The sequence below is a fragment of the Tachyglossus aculeatus genome, chromosome X2 (assembly GCF_015852505.1).
Source record: "Tachyglossus aculeatus isolate mTacAcu1 chromosome X2, mTacAcu1.pri, whole genome shotgun sequence".
Classification (NCBI taxonomy): domain Eukaryota; kingdom Metazoa; phylum Chordata; class Mammalia; order Monotremata; family Tachyglossidae; genus Tachyglossus; species Tachyglossus aculeatus.
Genome location: NC_052100.1, coordinates 30,008,091 through 30,027,634, shown reverse-complemented (window position 1 = coordinate 30,027,634; position 19,544 = coordinate 30,008,091). Strand labels below are relative to the sequence as shown.

Below are 19,544 nucleotides of genomic sequence, written 5' to 3'. Positions count from 1 at the left end.
AAGGATGGATGTGCAAGCATCTCCTGACCTGTTTTTTTTTTTTTTTTCCATTTGCTTCCAGGGAGGCCGCAGAAATGTTTCAAATTCCGGTTCACAACCTGGAGACCATCCGGAAGGCCCGGAAAAGGGTGAAAGGCATTCTCGTGGACATCGGGCTTGCCAGCTGCAAGGAGTTACTGCATGTAAGGGAATCTTGCTTTTGATGTCTGTCTGCCCCTCCTCTAGACTGGGAGCCCGTCGTGAGCTGGGATTCTCTCTCCCTGTTGCCGTATTGTACTTTCCAAGCGCTTAGTCCGGTTTTGCGCACACGGTAAGCGCTCAGTAAATAGGATTGAATGCGTGAATGGAATCCAGCGGCCCGGTCAGTAGGCTTCAGAGAGACCCAGCCTGACTCTCGGGGGAAGCGGGGGCTTCTCCCAGGCGCGGAATTGAAGGTATCTGGAGCACACCCTCCGCCAGAGACGGAGGCGTCCGGGTTCAAGTCGGGCTGACTGAGGTGGGGGGGGAGAGCCGTGGGGGAAGGGGAGGCAGGCGCAGAGGCCCACGGGGCCTCCCCCCGGCCCCCCGACCGGTTCTCGGTGGGCGCCCACCTCTAGTCTCTTTCCCCCCGGGGGCAGGTCAGTTTGGGGCGAGGAAAAGAGCGTCGGCTTGGCTCGTCGTGGCGGGCAGGGGTCGGAACTGGGGCCCCCGAGGGCCAGCCCTCCTGGACGGTCCCCCGCCCGGGGAGCAGCCCGGGCGAGGGGGGCCGCGACAGTCCGAGACCCCGAGCGGGAAGCGTCCTCTCCTCGTTGCCCGGCGGGTCTCATTCATTGCCGCGAAGCTGTGAATTCCCAGGCTGCCCGCGCACAGGATCACCTGTTCTCTCGTCCAGGACTTTGAAAGTTGTGACCCAGGAGAGAAATACTTCTGCAGCACATCTTGGGGCGATGTCTCCCCTTGGGAGGTCTCCGGAAAGAGGAAGGTACGTTCGGAGCCGGGGCCGAGCCCAGTGGGTGAGGCGGGCTCCCCCATCCCCTCATCCCTCCCCTCACCCACTCCTCAGGCAGCCAGACTGGGGGAGGGAGGGTGGGAGGGGGAGGATGGGGGGAGGAGAGGCCAACCCCCTTGCAAAATCCAGAGGAAAATGCACGGCTGAGCTGCCCCTACACCTTCTGGGAGAGTGCTTTCTGCGACAGATTCCTTGTCTCATTTCCCTTTCGAAGATGGGGTCTGTGTCATAAACGCTTCTTCCGGGTGCTGGAAACTTTTCCTAGCCCTTCCCCGCGCCTGGCCAGCGTTCTTCCGGTGATGTGCTGGACGGCGGTGAGTCTCGGCTTGAGTGGGAACGACGGCCTGGGGTGGGGAGACGTGGTCTAGCTACTTCTCTCTAGACCTGGTCTGACTACGTCGTTTCACATCCCCGGCGCCCGCCTTCTCCCTGCCGCGGGACGGCCTTGAACCCCAAGCATATTATCGGCTCGTCTGGGAATAAAATCCAGGTGTCAGCTCCGTGGGGGGAAAGGAAAAGCATGGAGACCTTCTCTGGTCAGGTCACGGACCGACTCCCTGCATGGCTTTGTAGGCCGTCCTGGGGCTTTTCCTGACGGAAGGCTTAAATAGTGGGATCTTCTGATGAGAGGGAAAGATGCCACCCTCCGAACCGTCCCCTGGGGATGATGAGAAAGCAAGGGGCATTAAGTGGTGTGGAGGGGTAGGTAAGCGTGATCATCTGGGCACGTCCCGTGGCCCTTTTCAGCCCGGGCGCCCCGAGGCTAGGGCACCAGACGAGGCGGGCATCGCCGGTGCCGTCGAGGCGTGAGCGGATTCTGGGCGATTAGCTTTCGGCCGTTCGGTCGGCCCCGGGCCTATCCTCGCTGAGACCGAAGCGAGTCGTCGGGCCGGCTGGGAAGTAACAGAGCGAGAGTCCCCCCTGACCAGGCAGTCGTTGCTCCTCCTCGTCACGGAATTGCTTCGGGAAGGGCTTTGGGGGTTCAGAGAAGTCCTTCCTGCCAAAAGTCGTCATTCGGACCCCAGAGCTGCCGCCCCTCGGGAGCCTGCGGAGCGGGTCCCCCGTGCCCCTCCGAGACGTCGCTTTCCGACCCGGCAGGCGCCGGCCGGGAGTCGTGGCGTGGCCGTCCTCCGGCGTAGCGGGACGGGCCGGCCGGTCGACCGGGGACCAGCGGGGCACGCCGAGGCACGGAAACGCCGTCGCTTCCGTTGACGGCGGCTCCTTCCTGGCTTCGAGCCAGCCCCGGGCCTCGGGACTCGTGGAAGCCGGGGGTTGCGGGCCTGAGACGGCCTCCGAGCCAGAGAGGGTCCAGCAGGGAAGCCACATCCTTCCCGCTGAGAAACAGGGTCAGGAAGAGGCTGGAGCCAGTCCTCTTTCTCAATCCCAGGGTCCTTCCTTGGAAAATCCCCTCCCAGCTACCTGCTCCGTTTGGCCGGCCAGCCGGGGCCGCGGGGCCCGGCGGCGTTTGGTGTATAATACAGAGAAACGTTGGCCGGTTTGCGTTCCGCTGCTCCGGCCCAGGCCTGGCCCTGATTTTAGATAGGTGGAGCGTAAACACGTTCACCGGGCTCCCGAGTAACTTCCAGCAACTCGGAGGAGGCGCTCCATCCGTGGGGCGGATCCAGGAGCCGTTTATCGGCAGCGGAAGTCGGTGAAGGCGGAGGAAGACGTGCCTACGGATGAATCCGTGGGGGGACGAATCTGGGGGCTCGGCCTCCCTGGTTCTGAAGTCAGGCAGGGAATAGAAAGGCTCAGGTCCGGCCGCCTGCCCCCTTCCCTCCCCCCCCCCCCAACCCCAGTGAGATATTGTGAGGCAAATGAGCGATTGCTGCTTCTTTCTGTTCGGCTGTACCTTTCATCCACAACAAAAGCCAGCGTGTGTCGTTTTTCTAAGCATGCGAATTGGCCAGAGCATTCCCTCTGGAGGACCTTCCGGTCTCCAAACCCCGGGATTTTCTGTGGAAATCCTCTAGGCTGTAAGCTCGCCGTGGGCAGGGGATGCCGACTCTGCCGTTCGGTCCTCTCCCAAGCGCTTAGTACGGTGCCGTGCGCACAGTAAGCACGCCGGAAACACCCCTGACGATGAATTTACTCTTCGTCCTCAACTCAGGACAGTAGTAGTAGAGTAGCACCGTCCTCTGCCCTCGCGTCTGGCAGCGGGCCGACGTGACGGGAGGCGGCTCCGCTTGGCCAGCAAACGTCTCCGTGGGGGGAATGACCTCAGGAGGACCCGACGAACCAGGCTACCTGTTCGGCTCGCCTCCGGGCACCCGGCCAGATTCCCTTCCCTCCCAGCCAGGTGCCGAGCCCGCCTCCGTGCCCGTCTTCCTTTCGAGTTAGGATGTGTCTTCTCTTGCCACGTGCACCCCCTCCCTTTTATCGTTCTCCCTCGAAACGGGAGCCTCCGGCCGGCCAGCTCAGTAAGGTGACCCCGTCCACATTTTCAGACGTTCTCAGCGGGTCCCTCGGGCCGCGGACCCATTCTTTATCGTCGCTCCTTGCCGTCGTCCTCCGGGACGCCCCTCCCCGAGAGGTAGGCCGGGCCCGCCTCGGCGGCGGCGGCTTAGACGCTCGCCTGCTCTCCCCCTTCCCGCCCAGAGCCAGGATCGATTTCCGCGGAGACGGCGTAAAAGGCGGAGCCGCGGAGGAATCTCTGGCCGGGCGGGCAGTTGAAACGAGTGGGTACGGAAGGCTTCTCCCCCCGCCCGTCTCTGGAGCCCCCGACTCCTCCTCCCTGCCCGCCGTCAACCGCCCTAAACCGTCTCTCCCCTCTCTGGCCAGCGCTACAGGACCAAGCCGTACTGCTGCGGTCTGTGCAAGTTCTCCACCAAGCTGCTGTCCTCGTTCAAGAGCCACCTGCACCGCTACCACGACGACGAGATGGACCAGGAGCTGGTGGTCTCCTGTCCCCAGTGCGAATTCGCCTCTCAGCCCCAGACGGTGGGGAAGCACGTCTGGATGTTTCACACGCCGCCGCCGCCCCCGCCTCCGCCGCCGCCTCCGCCCCCGCCGCCCCCGCCTCCGCCCCCGCGCAAAGTCCAGAACTACGTCGTGAACTTCCTAGGGGAGGCCAAACAGCCCAGGAGCGACGTGATCAACTTCACCTGCTTAAAGTGTCACTTTACCAACACCCTCTATTACGGCATGAAGCAACACGTGCTGGTCGCCCACTTCAACTACTTGATCCACTCCTACTTCGGGCAGCGGCCCGACGGGGCGGAGCGGAGGGACGCGGGCGGGGCCCCGGGCCCGGCCCCCGACAGGTACTACTGCAAGAGGTGCAAGGCCCGGGCCGCCAGCACCGAGGCGCTCATGTACCACATCCTGACGGCCGAGAGCCACCGGGACCTGGACAGCAAGCTGCGGTCGCTCATCGCGGAGCACGTGGCGAAGAAGGCCGGGCCCCCGAAGCCCATGCAGATCGCCCCCAAGCCCGTCGCCCCCAAGCCCGCCGCCTCGGCCGCGCCGCCCCGCCTCCGGCTGGCTCTGCCGCCCGACCCCCAGCGCCCGGCGGTGGGGCCGCCCCCCCCGGCCCCGAACCCCGTCCGGACGCTGGCCGTGGCCTCCGGCGCCCCCGGGGCGGTGCCGCACGCGCTCCCCGTGGGCGCCCAGTCGTCGCACGTGACTCTGCTGTCCGGCCCCCTGCCCGGGGGCCAGAGCAACCTCACCCTGCAGGCGTCGGTCCCCCAGCCGGTCTTCGTCTCCCACGGCCTCCCGCTGGTCCAGCCGGTGGGGCCGACGGTGCTGCCCTTCAACCGCCTGGCGGGGCCCGGCCGCCAGGCCGCCGGGCCGGGGGCCCTGCCCGGGGGCCGGGGCGCCCGGCCGGCCGGGCCGCCGCAGGTCGGCCGCTCGGTTGGCCCGCCCGCCCTCCCCGGAGCCCAGCCCGTCGCCACGGGGGTCCTCCAGACCGTCTTGCCTAAAGTCCTCTCCGCGGGCCAGAGTCTGCCGGCGGGTCGGTCCGGCCCGCCCAGGGTCCGGCCCGCGGGTCGGTCCGGCCCTCCCGGGGTCCGGCCGGCGGCTCAGTCCGTCCTCCCGGGGCCCCGGCCGGCGGCTCAGTCCGTCCTCCCGGGACCCCGGCCGGCGGCTCAGTCCGTCGTCCCGGGTCCCCGTCCGGCGGCTCAGTCCGTCCTCCCGGGACCCAGGCCGGCGGCTCAGTCCGTCCCCCCGGGGCCCCGGCCGGCGGCTCAGTCCGTCCCCCCGGGGGTCCGGCCGGCGGGTCAGACCGTCCCCCCGGGGCCCCGGTCGGCGGCTCAGTCCGTTCCCCCGGGGCCCCGTCCGGCGGCTCAGACCGTCCAACCCGGGTCCCGGGCGGTGGGTCAGAACGTGCCCCCCGGGGCCCTGCCGGTGGGGCAGATGGTCTCTCCCGGGACCGTGCTGGTGGGCCAGACGGTCCTGCCGGTGGGGCAGGCGGTCCCGCCCGGGGCCCTGCTGGTGGGCCGGAGCGTCCCCGCCGGGGCCCTGCCGCTGGGGCAGAGCGTCCCCCCCGGGGCCCTGCTGGTGGGCCAGGGCGTCCCGTCCGGCCCCCTGCCCGTGGGCCAGACGGTCCCGCCCGGGACCCTGCTGGTGGGCCAGCCGGTCCCGCCGGGGGCCCTGCCCGTGGGCCAGACCCTGCGGCCCGGGACCCTGCTGGTGGGCCAGACGGTCCCCCCCCGGGGGCCTGCCGGCCGGCCGGGCCGCCACGCCGGCCGTCCTCCAGGTGGGCCAGCCGGTGGTGTCCGGCGTCCTCCCGGCGGGCTCCCCGGTGCGGCCGGGGCTGCTGCGCCTCGCTCAGCCGGGCCCCCCGCCGGTCAGACCCGCGGTGTCCCCGGGCGCCGCCTTCCTCACGGCGGGCTCCATCCTCAGGCAGCTGATCCCGACGGGGAAGCAGGTCAACGGGATCCCCACGTACACCCTGGCGCCGGTGTCCGTGTCGCTGCCCGGGCCGGCCGCGGGGGCCCCGCCGCCCCCGCCGCCCGGCGGCGGCGGCTCCCCCCCGAGCCCCCCGGTCGCGGCCAAGCCCCCTCCGGCCCCGGCGGCTCCGACGGCGGCGGCCCCGCCGGCGGCGGCGGCCCCGGACCCGGGCCAGGCCCTCAAGCAGGCCAAGCAGTGGAAGACCTGCCCCGTGTGCCACGAGCTGTTCCCGTCCAACGTCTACCAGGTGCACGTGGAGGTGGCTCACAAGCCGAGCGGGGCCAGGGCCGGGGAGCGCCTGGAGCCCGAGAAGCTGGCCGCCTGCGCCCCGTTCCTGCTCTGGATGATGGAGAAGACGGTCCGCTGCCTCTTCTGCAAGCGGTTCCTGGGCGAGAAGGAGCTGGCCAAGCACCTGCTGACCCACGGGCTGAGCTGCCTCTTCTGCCCGCGCTCCTTCCACAGCCTGCGGGGCCTGGCCGAGCACAGCCGGGCCTCCCACCGCGGGAAGGAGAAGGCCCACGTGGACTACGGCGACCGCGGCTTCCGGTTCGAGAGCGACGCCAGCGGGGACCTGCTCTTCCCCCACATCGACTTCGTCACCACGCTGCCCCGCGAGGAGCTGGGCGAGCGGGAGGTGTACCTGGCGGTCCTGACGGGCATCTACTCCCGGGCCCTGATCCCCGTCTACATCAAGGTCCGGCCCCAGGCGGCCGGCGCGCCCGGCGGCCCCGGCCGGCCCGCGCTCACCTGCCCCTTCTGCTTCGGGGCCTCGGGGACCCCCGAGGCCTACGAGGCGCACCTCAGGGAGCGCCACCACATCACCCCCACCGTGCACACCATCCTCAAGGCCCCGGCCTTCAAGTGCATCCACTGCTGCGGGGTGTACACGGGCAACATGACGCTCACCGCCATCGCCGTCCACCTGCTGCGCTGCCGGAGCGCCCCCAGGGACGGGGGCCCGGCCGGCGCGGGGCCCGAGCCGCCCGTCTCCCCGGGCAAGAGGAAGGAGTCCGCTGTCCCCCCGGGGCCCGAGGGCCGGGAGCCCTCGCTCGTGGACCCCGACCCGGACCCGGGGAGCCCGGGCCCCTTCAAGAGGCTCAGGGGCGACGGGCGGGCCGAGGGCCCCCTCCTCCCCGACGACGCGCTCTGCGTCCTGGCGCTGGACCCCACGCGCTACGCCCACTGCTCGGCCGAACAGCGCAAGCAGTTCCTGGTGGACTACTTCCACCGGAGGCCCTACCCCAGCCGGCGGGAGCTGGAGCTGCTCTCCTCGCTGCTCTGGCTCTGGAAGGTCGACGTGGCCTCCTTCTTCGGGAAGAAGAGACGCGCGTGCCTGGAGGCCATCCGCCGCCACACGCCCGCCGTGCTCCTGGGCTTCAACATGGCCGAGCTGAAGAACGTGAAGCACAGCCTCAGCCTGAGGGACGACACGGGGGACTCGTAGGGAGCGGCCGGGGTGGGGCGGGGACGGCCCCCCGCGAGGAAGAGGAAAACCAAAGCGGGTGTCTACGGCCCGGCCCCGGGAGGGCCCGTCCGGCCGGGCGCGGGACCGGACTCGCCCCGCCCGAGCGCGCGGACCCCGCGGGGCGAAGTCGAGGCCGCCGCGGGAAGCTCCAGCACGGCGTTTCTTCTCGAGGGGACGGGCCGGCTCGTCACCGGAGGGAGAGCGTCTGCCTCCCCCGAGAAGAAGCGACCGGCCCCGGTTAGGTAGGGACAGCACGCTGCTACTCCCCGGACCCCCCCCCCCCAACTCCTTCATTTGGCACTTTGAAATACTACCATTATCGAGTGGTCACCAAGCACCTTTGACGAGGCGGCCCGGAGACACCGAGGCGGGGGTCCGGCCGAGGAGCGGGGGGGGGGACTGACCTCGGCAAAGCTCCTTCTCGGCGGGCGGCTAGTGCGCACCCAACTAGTCGCCCCGAGGAAGAGTAGGTTTTGTTGCTAAACTTTCACTTAGCATTTTCCGGGGGGGGCGGGGGGGGGGGGGGGGTCCCACTGCATGCTATTTAGAACACAACGTTTTCCAAGCAATTGCGTAACCCTGGTGTGTGGCCGTCCACGTCCCGTTTATCGTCAGCTTCAGAGAAAGGAAAGAGCTCGCCGAACAAACCCATCGGAAGTTTTTTTACAGATTATTTTCAAAGTGTCTTTATTTTGAATTAAAACTTGATATTATTTTCCTACCGACTTGGAGGAAGGCGGGTTTCTTTTCCCTCCCGAAGGGGACCTTTCCCCGACGGCCGTCGCCAGCTGTAGGCCGAGCCGCCCCCTCCCCCCCGAGCTTGAGGAAAACGAGCGAGGCCGGGCGGCTCGCGGCTCCCGTCGAAGAGCCCGGCCAGGCAGACGCGATTCTTAAATTTTAACGGCAACGACGGGAAACTCTAGTGAGCCGACACACAGCGCTTTGAAATTATTTGCAAAATGAACCCTGTCTCACTCGAGGCTACGAGGATTCCCCCGTTGGAGGACTTGCATAGTTTGCCGAGGTTTTTCCCACCCAGACAGACGGTGGAATACGGACGTCCGGCCCTTCCAAAGACGGGCCGTAGAGAGCCCTCGTCAACCTTCCGGGTGGTTAATAAATACAGCTGAATCCTTATCTTGCTTAAGCGCAGCAGCTTTTCCTAAGGCGGATTTAATACTGTTCCCCATTTCAGATGCAAAAATACTGAAGTGGCAGTTGGGGTTGAGCTCTTGGACTACTGGTTTTAGAGGAAGCGTGGCCACCCGGGGCCCTCCGCTAAGGCTTTGCGGCTTAACGTTTTTGGGAAGACGCTGCCCCGGCCCTCCCCCGAAATAACAAAAAAGGTCCCGCTGTTTCCTGAGTTGGCTGCAGGGTCTGGTCATGCCCTTTCCCCCCTCCCTCACCCCCCGCCGAGAGGCTTCTCGCTCCAAGCGCGTTTCCGGAAAACGTGGAGACGGAGTCAGGTAGGGGGTCCCCGGTCGCTGCGAGGAAAATAGTCTTCGGTCCTGAAAAGGGCGGGAGGTTCGTAGGGGCTGGGCTGGGGCTTCGTGGGAGACGCCTTCTGGAAATAATCAGACGTTTACAAGCCGTCACTTTCTCGGGGTTACGTGCCGCGCCGATCGGGGGGAGCGAACGTCTTGTAGGGAAAGGATGTATGGAAGCGCTCTGGTTTTGACCGGCGGCCGGCCGGCCGGTAGCCTGCAGCCAGAGAATCACCGGCCTGTTTTCACTTAAATCTTTCGGTCGTGAAAAGCCCCTACATGGTGCCCAACGGGTGCCAGTGCCCCCACGGCGGGGGCCGGGCTGCCGGGCACGCTCTCCTCTGAATTAAGTGGGCACCGGAGTGGAAAAAGCCGGGCTCCCGGGGGGAGGGTTTTGATCTGCCCCTCTCTGTGGGCAGGGATCGTGTCCGTTGCACTGGTCTACGTATTCTCCCGACCGCTCGGTGTAGCTTGGCGCCCGCCTGGCCGCCCGCCGCGGTGCCCCGGCACTGACCGAGAGGAAGGCCGGCACGCCGAGGCCGTGCAGGAGCTTTCTGAAGGCGCCGCGGCCGGACTCCGCCTTGGTGACTTGCTCCTCCATCCCTGCCACGCTGCAGCCCAGGGTTCTCACGAAGGCCTGGACGGACGGGCACCGGGGTGTGACACGCGGACCCCCGCGGGCGCCGGAGCCCGGCCGTTGGTGGGGGTGGCACCGTGGGCCGGGGACTGTACTGAGCGCTGGGGTCGAGATAAGCAAGCGGGGCGGGGCGCCGCAGTCTTAATGCCCATTTGACAGACGAGGTAACTGAGGCCTAGAGAAGTGAGGCGACTGTACAGAGACGTTCGGTCGACGCCTCCCCACTCCTCCCCTGCGTCACCCAGAAACTTCTTACCGTCGTCTTCAAAGCGCTCCTTCAGCTCGCCTCACCCTACCTCATTCGGTTCCCTTCAGCCGTATTTACTGAGCGCCGACTGCGCGCGGAGCGCTGTGCTAAGCGCTTGGAGATTCGGCAGTGGTTATTTTCACGAGGGGACGTCCGACCCCCGGGGCGTAAACGGGTACAGACCTCCAGTTTGTCGATCTTCCGGTAGATCTGCCTCATTTCCGTGGCCTTCGTGTGAATGGCGGGCAGGCTCTCGTTAACCACCTGTGACGAGTCGCTGCGAATCTGAAACAAAAAGACAACGCTGAAACTGGCCGTCTGTTCCTCCCGCCCCTTCCTTGCCTCCATTTATTCAATTGCATTTATGGAGCGCTTACTGTGTGCAGAGCACTGTACTAAGCGCTTGGGAAGTACAGTTTGGCAATAGAGGGAGACAATCCCTGCCCACACCGGGCTTATAGTCCTATAGTCTATAAGTCTATTTATTTTATTTTGTTAGTATGTTTGGTTTTGTTCTCTGTCTTCCCCTTTTAGACTGTGAGCCCACTGTTGGGTAGGGACCGTCTCTATATGTTGCCAATTTGTACTTCCCAAGCGCTTAGTCCAGTGCTGTGCACATAGTAAGCGCTCAATAGATACGATTGATGATGATGATGATGATATAAGGGGGAAGACAGACATCAAAACAAGTCAACAGGCATCAGTATAAATAGAATTAAAGAGATATACGTGAGTGCTGTGGGGCGGAGGGGGGTAGAACAGTGCTTTGCACGTAGTAAGCGCTTAATAAATGCCATCAAAAAAAAAAAAGAGCAAGTAAGCGCTTAATAAATGCCATCAAAAACAAAAAAAAGAGCAAAGGGAGCGAGTCGAGGTGACGCGGAAGGGGAGCAGAGGAAAAGGGGGGCTTAGTCCGGGGAGGCTTCCCGGAGGAAGCGAGCCTTCAGTAGGGCTTTGAAGGGGAGGAAGAGTGATTGGCGGATTGGAGCTGATTCTCACGGGATCATCATCATCATCATCATCATCATCAATCGTATTTATTGCGCGCTTACTATGTGCAGAGCACTGTACTAAGCGCTTGGGAAGTACAAATTGGCAACATCTAGAGACAGTCCCTACCCAACAGTGGGCTCACGGTCTAAAAGGGGGAGACAGAGAACAAAACCAAACGTACTAACAAAATAAAATAAATAGAATAGATATGTACCAATAAAATAAATAATAAATAGAGTAATAAATCTGTACAAACATATATACAGGTGCTGTGGGGAAGGGAAGGAGGGAAGATGGGGGGGATGGAGAGGGGGATGAGCTCGCCTAACTGACCCTGGCTCTCGACTCAATCGATGGTCTTTATTGAGCGCTTACTGCGTGCAGGGCACTGTATTAAGTGCTTGGGAGACAAGGGAACGGACAAGTTCCTTGCCCACAACGAGCTAAGGGCGTGGCGGGGGTCCCCCGCCCCCTACCCCTTCCAGCCTAGCACGTCTTCCCACCCTGCTCCAAGCGGAGCACAGCATTCCCAGCATTTTCGTTTTTTCAGTACAGTGCCCGGCACCTAGTAAGCGCTCAACGAATCCCGCATCCCTAGTCCGCCGGTGGGGACGGTGGGGCCCGGGGCGGTTATTTCTTCAGCGAGGCCAGAAGCGAAGCCCCCCGGGTCTCCTCCCTCCCGGCCCCCCGTTCCTCCGGGGTCACTCTCCCATCGCGTTGCTCTATCCCCTCCGGTCTCCAATCATCATCAATCGTATTTATTGAGCGCTTACTGTGTGCAGGGCACTGGACTAAGCGCTTGGGAAGTACAAATTGGCAACATCTAGAGACGGTCCCTGCCCGACAGTGGGCTCACGGTCTAAAAGGGGGAGGCAGAGAACAAAACCAGACGTACTAACAAAATAAAAGAAATAGAATGCCTGTCTACTTGTTTCGTTGACGGTCTCCCCCTTCAAGACCGTGAGCCCACCGCTGGGCAGGGACTGTCTCTATCTGTTGCCGAATTGTACTTTCCAAGCGCTTAGTCCAGTGCTCTGCACACGGCGTTCAATAAATACGACTGAACGAATCTGGGTCTTTCTTCCCGCTTAAGGATGGAACATCCAACCTCCCTAACTTTCCCTTCTTCATCCGTAAGACTTTTCCCCCTAATGAAAGATCATAGAAAATTCATTCATTCATTCGTATTGAGCAGTGATCATAGAAAATTCATTCAATCGTATTCATTGAGCGCTCACTGTGTGCACAGCGCTGGACTAAGCGCTCGGGAAGTCCAAGTCGGCAACATCTAGAGCCGGTCCCTACCCGACAACGGGCCCACGGTCTGGAAGGGGGAGACGGACGACAAAATAAAACATGTGGACGGTCGTCAGAACAAATAGATTTAAAGCTAAAGCTCCAATGAGTCGCTCTTGCGGCCCGTCTGCGGCCATAAAGAGACCGGCGAGTGGAAAGCGCCTCGACCGCGCTGCAGCCGGACGGATCGGGGGCAGACTCCCCCCCGGGAAAGCTACCGGCGAGCGGACCCGACTTTACGTACCATGTCCAGCAACCCCACGAACTCGTCCACTCTGGTCAGCAGGTCCTCCAGGCTCTTGTCTAAGCGTTGCACCTGCGGCGCAGACGGTGGAAACGGACGATGAGCCGAACGCGGTTCTTCCCCCGGATTCGGAACGGTTCGCCCCGATTTTTTGGGGGGGCATCGCTTAAATGTACAGTAACATCATTTGCTGCCCAACAGACACTGGACGGTTCATTCGATCGCATTCCCTGAACGCTTACTAGGTGCGGGAGCACTGTACTGAGCGCTTACTAAGGTTCGGTACACGGCCCTTCGGCAGGAGCTTCCTAATAGGGGGCGGACGAATCGATGATTATTAAATTGTCACTTGCTGCCCGACAGACACTGGACGGCTCATTCGATCGCATTCCCCGAACGCTTACTAGGTGCGGGAGCACTGTACTGAGCGCTTACTAAGGTTCGGTACACGGCTCTTCGGCAGGAGCTTCCTAATAGGGGGCGGACGAACCGATTATTAAATTGTCACTTGCTGCCCGACAGACACTGGACGGCTCATTCGATCGTATTCCCTGAACGCTTACTAGGTGCCGGAGCACTGTACTGAGCGCTTACTAAGGTTCGGTACACGGCTCTTCGGCAGGAGCTTCCTAATAGGGGCGGATGAACCGATTATTAAATTGTCACTTGCTGCGACAGACACTGGACGGTTCATTCGATCGCATTCCCCGAACGCTTACTAGGTGCGGGAGCACTGTACTGAGCGCTTACTAAGGTTCGGTACACGGCTCTTCGGCAGGAGCTTCCTAATAGGGGCGGACGAACCGATTATTAAATTGTCACTTGCTGCGACAGACACTGGACGGTTCATTCGATCGTATTCCCTGAACGCTTACTAGGTGCAGGAGCGCTGTACTGAGCGCTTACTAAGGTTCGATACACGGCTCTGCGGCAGGAGCTTCCTAATAGGGGGCGGACGAATCGATGATTATTAAATTGTCACTTGCTGCCCGACAGACACTGGACGGTTCATTCGATCGTATTCCCTGAACGCTTACTAGGTGCGAGAGCACTGTACTGAGCGCTTACTAAGGTTCGGTACGCGGCTCTTCGGCAGGAGCTTCCTAATAGGGGGCGGACGAACCGATTATTAAATTGTCACTTGCTGCCCGACAGACACTGGACGGCTCATTCGATCGCATTCCCCGAACGCTTACTAGGTGCGGGAGCACTGTACTGAGCGCTTACTAAGGTTCGGTACACGGCTCTTCGGCAGGAGCTTCCTAATAGGGGCGGACGAACCGATTATTAAATTGTCACTTGCTGCGACAGACACTGGACGGTTCATTCGATCGCATTCCCCGAACGCTTACTAGGTGCGGGAGCACTGTACTGAGCGCTTACTAAGGTTCGGTACACGGCTCTTCGGCAGGAGCTTCCTAATAGGGGCGGACGAACCGATTATTAAATTGTCACTTGCTGCGACAGACACTGGACGGTTCATTCGATCGTATTCCCTGAACGCTTACTAGGTGCAGGAGCGCTGTACTGAGCGCTTACTAAGGTTCGATACACGGCTCTGCGGCAGGAGCTTCCTAATAGGGGGCGGACGAATCGATGATTATTAAATTGTCACTTGCTGCCCGACAGACACTGGACGGTTCATTCGATCGTATTCCCTGAACGCTTACTAGGTGCGAGAGCACTGTACTGAGCGCTTACTAAGGTTCGGTACGCGGCTCTTCGGCAGGAGCTTCCTAATAGGGGGCGGACGAATCGATTATTAAATTGTCACTTGCTGCCAGACACTGGACGGCTCATTCGATCGCATTCCCTGAACGCTTACTAGGTGCGGGAGCGCTGTACTGAGCGCTTACTAAGGTTCGGTGCAAGGTAAGCGCTTAACAAATACCATCATCGTCATCATTATTAGAACGGTGCTTGTCACATAGTGCTTAAACACCTTCATTATTATTATTATTACCATTACTAGAACAGTGCTTGGCACATAGTAAGCGCTTAACAAATACCATCATCATCATCATCATTATTAGAACAGTGCACGGCACGTAGTAAGCACTTAAACACCCTCATTATTATTATTTCTAGTACTAGAACAGGGCTTGGAACATAGTAAGCGCTTAACAAATACCATCATCATCATTATTAGAACAGTGCTTGGCACATAGTAAGCGCTTAACAAATACCATCATCATCATCATTATTAGAACAGTGCTTGGCACATAGTAAGCGCTTAACAAATACCATCATCATCATCATTACTAGAACAGTATTTGGCACATAGCGCTTAAACACCTTCATTATTATTATTATTACTATTACTAGAACAGTGCTTGGCACATAGTAAGCACTTTAACTCCCTCATTATTATTACTATTACTAGAACAGTGCTTGGCACATAGTAAGCGCTTAACAAATACCATCATCATCATTATTATAACAGTGCTTGGCACATAGTAAGCGCTTAACAAACACCCTCATTATTATTATTACTGTTACTAGAACAGTGCTTGGCACATAGTAAGCGCTTAACAAATACCATCATCATCATCATTATTAGAACAGTGCTTACCACATAGTAAGCTCTTAAATACCCTCATTATTATTATTACTACTATTATTACTAGGGCAGTGCTTACCACATAGTAAGCACTTAGCAAATACCATCATTCCTACTATTACAAGAACAGCGCTTGGCACATAGTAAGTGCTTAACAAATACCCTCATTATTATTATTATTACTATTACTAGGGCAGTGCTTACCACAGAGTAAGCACTTAGCAAATACCATCATTCTTACCATTACTAGAACAGTGCTTGGCATATAGTAAGCGCTTAACAAATACCCTCATTATTATTATTATTACTAGGGCAGTGCTTACCACATAGTAAGCACTTAGCAAATTCTTACCATTTATAGAACAGTGCTTGGCACATAGTAAGTGCTTAACAAATACCCTCATTATTATTATTATTACTAGGGCAGTGCTTACCACATAGTAAGCACTTAGCAAATACCATCATTCTTACTATCACTAGAACAGTGCTTGGCACATAGTAAGCGCTTAACAAATACCCTCATTATTATTATTATTATTATTATTACTAGGGCAGTGCTTACCACACAATAAGCACTTAGCAAATACCATCATTCTTACTATCACTAGAACAGTGCTTGGCACATAGTAAGCGCTTAACAAATACCCTCATTATTATTATTACTATTATTACTAGGGCAGTGCTTACCACATAATAAGCACTTAGCAAATACCATCATTCTTACTATCACTAGAACAGTGCTTGGCACATAGTAAGCGCTTAATAAATACCCTCATTATCATTATTACTATTATTACTAGCGCAGTGCTTACCACATAGTAAGCACTTAGCAAATACCATCATTCTTACTATCACTAGAACAGTGCTTGGTACATAGTAAGCGCTTAACAAATGCCCTCATTATTATTATTTTTACTATGGCAGTGCTTATCACATAGTAAGCAATTAGCAAATACCGTCATTCTTACTATTACTAGCACAGTGCTTGGCACATAGCGCTTAACAAATACCCTCATTATTATTATTATTACTAGTGTTACTAGGGCAGTGCTTACCACATAGTAAGCACTTAGCAAATACCATCATTCTTACTATTACTAGAACAGTGCTTGGCACATAGTAAGCGCTTAACAAATACCATCATTATTATTATTATTACTAGGGCAGTGCTTACCACATAGTAAGCACTTAGCAAATACCATCATTCTTACTATTACTAGAACAGTGCTTGGCACATAGTAAGCGCTTAACAAATACCCTCATTATTATTATTATTACTAGGGCAGTGCTTACCACAGAGTAGGCGCCTAACAAATACCATCATTCTTACTATTACTAGAACAGTGCTTGGCACATAGTAAGCGCTTAACAAATACCCTCATTATTATTATCATTACTTGGGCAGTGCTTACCACATAGTAAGCACTTAGCAAATACCATCATTCTTACTATCACTAGAACAGTGCCTGGCACATAGTAAGCGCTTAACAAATACCCTCATTATTATTATTATTACTAGAGCAGTGCTTACCACATAGTAGGCGCCTAACAAATACCATCATCATTCTTATTATTGTTATTAGGGCAGGGCCTGGCAGATAGTGAGCGGTTAAAACCAGGATGATGATGATGATGATGATGATGATTGGCGGGGGGGGCCCGGGCAGCATTGCGAAGCAGCGTGGCTAAAAGTGGAAATATCCCAGGCTTGGGAGCCAGAAGTCATGGGTTCTAATCCCGGCCCTCCTGCTTGTCAGCTGTGTGACTTTGAGCAAGTCTCTTGACTTCTCTGGGCCTCAGTTCCCTCCTCTGGAAAATGGGGAGGAAGACTGTGAGCCCCACGGGGGACAACCTGACCACCTTGTATCCCCCCCAGTGCTTAGAACAGTGCTTGGCACATAAGTGCTTAATACCACCACCATCATCATTATTATTATCTGGAAAATGGGGGTGAATAATAATAATGATAATGATGGCATTTATTAAGTGCTTACTATGTGCAAAGCACTGTTCTAAGTGCTGGGGAGTTTGCAAGGTGATCAGGTTGTCCCACGGGGGGCTCACAGTCTTAATCCCCATTTTACAGATGAGGGAACTGAGGCCCAGGGAAGTTAAGTGACGTGCCCAAAGTCACACACACACACACACTAGTCACACAGCTGGTAATTGGCGGGGCGGGACCTGAACCCATGACCCATGGAGAAGCAGCGTGGCACAGTGGAAAGAGCCCGGGCTTTGGAGTCAGAGGTCCTGGGTTCAAATCCCCGCTCCGCCACTTGTCGGCTGGGTGACTTTGGGCAAGACACTTCGCTCCTCTGGGCCTCAGTTCCCTCATCTGTCAATGGGGACGAAGACTGTGAGCCCCCGCCATGGGACAACCTGATCACCTTGTAACCTCCATAGCGCTTAGAACTGTGCTTTGCACATAGTAAGCGCTTAATAAATGCTATCATATTATTATTCAGCGCTTAGAACAGTGCTTTGCACATAGTAAGCGCTTAATAAATGCTATCATTATATTATTATTCAGCGCTTAGAACAGCGCTTTGCACATAGTAAGCGCTTAATAAATGCTATCATTACATTATTATTCAGCGCTTAGAACAGTGCTTTGCACATAGTAAGCGCTTAATAAATGCTATCATTATATTATTATTCAGCGCTTAGAACAGTGCTTTGCACATAGTAAGCGCTTAATAAATGCTATCATATTATGATTCAGCGCTTAGAACAGTGCTTTGCACATAGTAAGCGCTTAATAAATGCTATCATTATATTATTATTCAGCGCTTAGAACAGTGCTTTGCACATAGTAAGTGCTTAAATACCATAATCATTATTATTATTATTATTTTATTATTATGACCTCCGACTCCAAAGCCCAGGCTCTTTTCCACTGAGCCACGGTGAAGCCTGTGAGCCCCACGTGGGACAACCTGATCACCTTGTATCAATCAGTCAATCAATCGTATTTATTGAGCGCTTACTGTGTGCACAGCACTGTACTAAGCGCTTGGGAAGTACAAGTGGGCAACATATATCCCCCCCAGCGCTTAGAACAGTGCTTCGCACATAGTAAGCGCTTAACAAATGCCATCATCATCATCATCACCAATTGTATTTATTGAGCACTTACTGTGTGCAGAGCACTGTACTAAGCGCTTGGGAAGTACAAAGTGGCAACATATAGAGACGGTCCCTACCCAGCAGTGGGCTCACAGTCTAAAAATTATCATCTAGATATCATTAGATATCATCATATCTAAATATTATCATTATTATTATCAGGGAGCAGTCACACACATAGAGGCAGACGAAGACAGAGGTGGCGGGGGCCGGCCGGCCGGCAGGGGGCGCTGTGGGGTCGGCGGCCGGCAGGGGGCGCTGGGGAGGGAGCTGGCGGGGGACGGCCGGCAGGGGGTGCTGTGTGTGTGTGTGGGGGGGGGGGGGGGGGGTGTCGGCGGGCAGCAGGGGGCGCTGGGGAGGGAGTTGGCGGGGGCCGGCCGGCAGGGGGCGCTGTGTGTGTGGGGGGGGTCGGCTGCCGACAGGGGGCGCTGGGGAGGGATGTGGCGGGCGGCGGGCGGCAGGGGGCGCTGTGTGTGTGGGGGGGGTCGGCGGGCGGCAGGGGGCGCTGTGGGGTCGGCGGCCGGCAGGGGGTGCTGGGGAGGGAGTTGGCGGGGGCCGGCCGGCAGGGGGCGCTGAAAGGGGGGCGTTGGCGGGCGGCAGGGGGCGCTGAGGAGGGATTTGGCGGGGGACGGCCGGCGGGGGGCGCTGGTGGGGCGGGGAGGGGCGCTGGTGGGCGGCAGGGGGCGCTGTGTGTGTGTGGGGTGGGGGGTGGCAGGGGGCGCTGTGGGGGGAGGTCGGCGGCCGGCAGAGGGCGCTGGGGAGGGAGTTGGCGGGAGCCGGCCGGCAGGGGGCACTGAGAGGGGGGCATTGGCGGGCGGCAGGGGGCGCTGGGGAGGGATTTGGCGGGGGACGGCCGGCAGGGGGCTCTAGGGGGCGGGGAGGGGCGTTGGCGGCCGGCGGCCGGCATGGGGCGCTGTGTGTGTGGGGGGGGTCGGCGGCCGGCAGGGGGCACTGGAGAGGGAGTTGGCGGGGGCCGGCCGGCAGGGGGCGCTGAGAGGGGGGCGTTGGCGGGCAGCCGGGGGCGCTGGGGAGGGATTTGGCGGGGGCCGGCCGGCAGGGGGCGCTGGGGGGGCGGGGAGGGGCGTTGGCGGCCGGCAGGGGGCGCTCTGTGTGTGTGTGGGGGGGTGTCGGCGGGTGGCAGGGGCGCTGTGGGGGGGGGTCGGCGGGCGGCAGGGAGCGCTGGGGAGGGAGTTGGCGGGGGCCGGCCGGCAGGGGGCGCTGAGAGGGGGCGTTGGCGGGCGGCAGGGGGTGCTGGGGAGGGCGTTGCCGGGGGCCGGCCGGCAGGGGGCGCTGGGGGGGGGGGGGTCGGTGCGGGGCGGGGCGTTGGCGGGCGTTGGGCGGCAGGGGGCGCTGACCTCCGGGCCGCCCCCTTGGTCCCGGGCCAAGAGGGAGGCGGCGAGGGCGGCGGCCGCTTGTCGGAGCAGCGGCCGGGAGGCGGGCCGGTCCCAGCCGTCCGGGCCGGGCAGGCCGCTTGCGCTCTGCGACACGTGTCCGCTGTCTCCGCCGGACTCCGGCTCTTCCCGCTCCGGCTCGTCCCCTTCCCCAGCCGGCGGGCCCGGCGGCTCCATCGTCCCGCCGCGCGCACGCGCCGCACCCGCGCCCTCCCCCGGCCGC

General features: G+C 59.4%; 2 protein-coding genes across 3 annotated transcripts; one reads left to right on the top strand and one right to left on the bottom strand.

Annotated features, from left to right (window-relative positions):
• The first annotated feature begins 65 nt into the window (after nt 1–65).
• On the top strand, nt 66–7,421 carry ADNP2 (ADNP homeobox 2). The gene is made up of 4 exons (XM_038770732.1): nt 66–182; nt 872–961; nt 3,770–5,617; nt 5,685–7,421. Exons 1-4 carry the CDS (start codon nt 75–77, stop codon nt 7,320–7,322), a joined length of 3,684 nt encoding a protein of 1,227 aa, XP_038626660.1. The 5' UTR covers nt 66–74; the 3' UTR covers nt 7,323–7,421.
• Nucleotides 7,422–8,019: 598 nt separating this feature from the next.
• BLOC1S4 (biogenesis of lysosomal organelles complex 1 subunit 4) lies at nt 8,020–19,544 on the bottom strand. Of its 2 annotated transcripts, none has more exons than XM_038770970.1 (5): nt 19,286–19,544; nt 12,245–12,316; nt 9,895–9,996; nt 9,342–9,464; nt 8,020–8,907 (listed from the first exon to the last, which is right to left on the bottom strand). In XM_038770970.1, exons 1-5 carry the CDS (start codon nt 19,496–19,498, stop codon nt 8,806–8,808), a joined length of 612 nt encoding a protein of 203 aa, XP_038626898.1. In that variant the 5' UTR covers nt 19,499–19,544; the 3' UTR covers nt 8,020–8,805. The 2 variants fall into 2 exon arrangements, with proteins under 2 accessions (XP_038626898.1, XP_038626899.1); XM_038770971.1 differs by having other exon boundaries at nt 8,020–8,904.

Excerpts from the sequence above, each read along its gene's own strand:
- ADNP2 (XM_038770732.1), top strand. The coding sequence starts at position 75 with ATGTTTCAAATTCCGGTTCACAACCTGGAGACCATCCGGAAGGCCCGG. Across the intron at positions 183-871 it reads GCTGCAAGGAGTTACTGCAT|GACTTTGAAAGTTGTGACCC; the intron begins GTAAGGGAATCT and ends TCTCTCGTCCAG. Across the intron at positions 962-3,769 it reads AGGTCTCCGGAAAGAGGAAG|CGCTACAGGACCAAGCCGTA; the intron begins GTACGTTCGGAG and ends CTCTCTGGCCAG.
- BLOC1S4 (XM_038770970.1), bottom strand. The coding sequence starts at position 19,498 with ATGGAGCCGCCGGGCCCGCCGGCTGGGGAAGGGGACGAGCCGGAGCGG. Across the intron at positions 9,465-9,894 it reads GGAAGATCGACAAACTGGAG|GCCTTCGTGAGAACCCTGGG; the intron begins GTCTGTACCCGT and ends CCGTCCGTCCAG. Across the intron at positions 8,908-9,341 it reads GCGTGCCGGCCTTCCTCTCG|AAGGCGTCTCCCACGAAGCC; the intron begins GTCAGTGCCGGG and ends GATTATTTCCAG.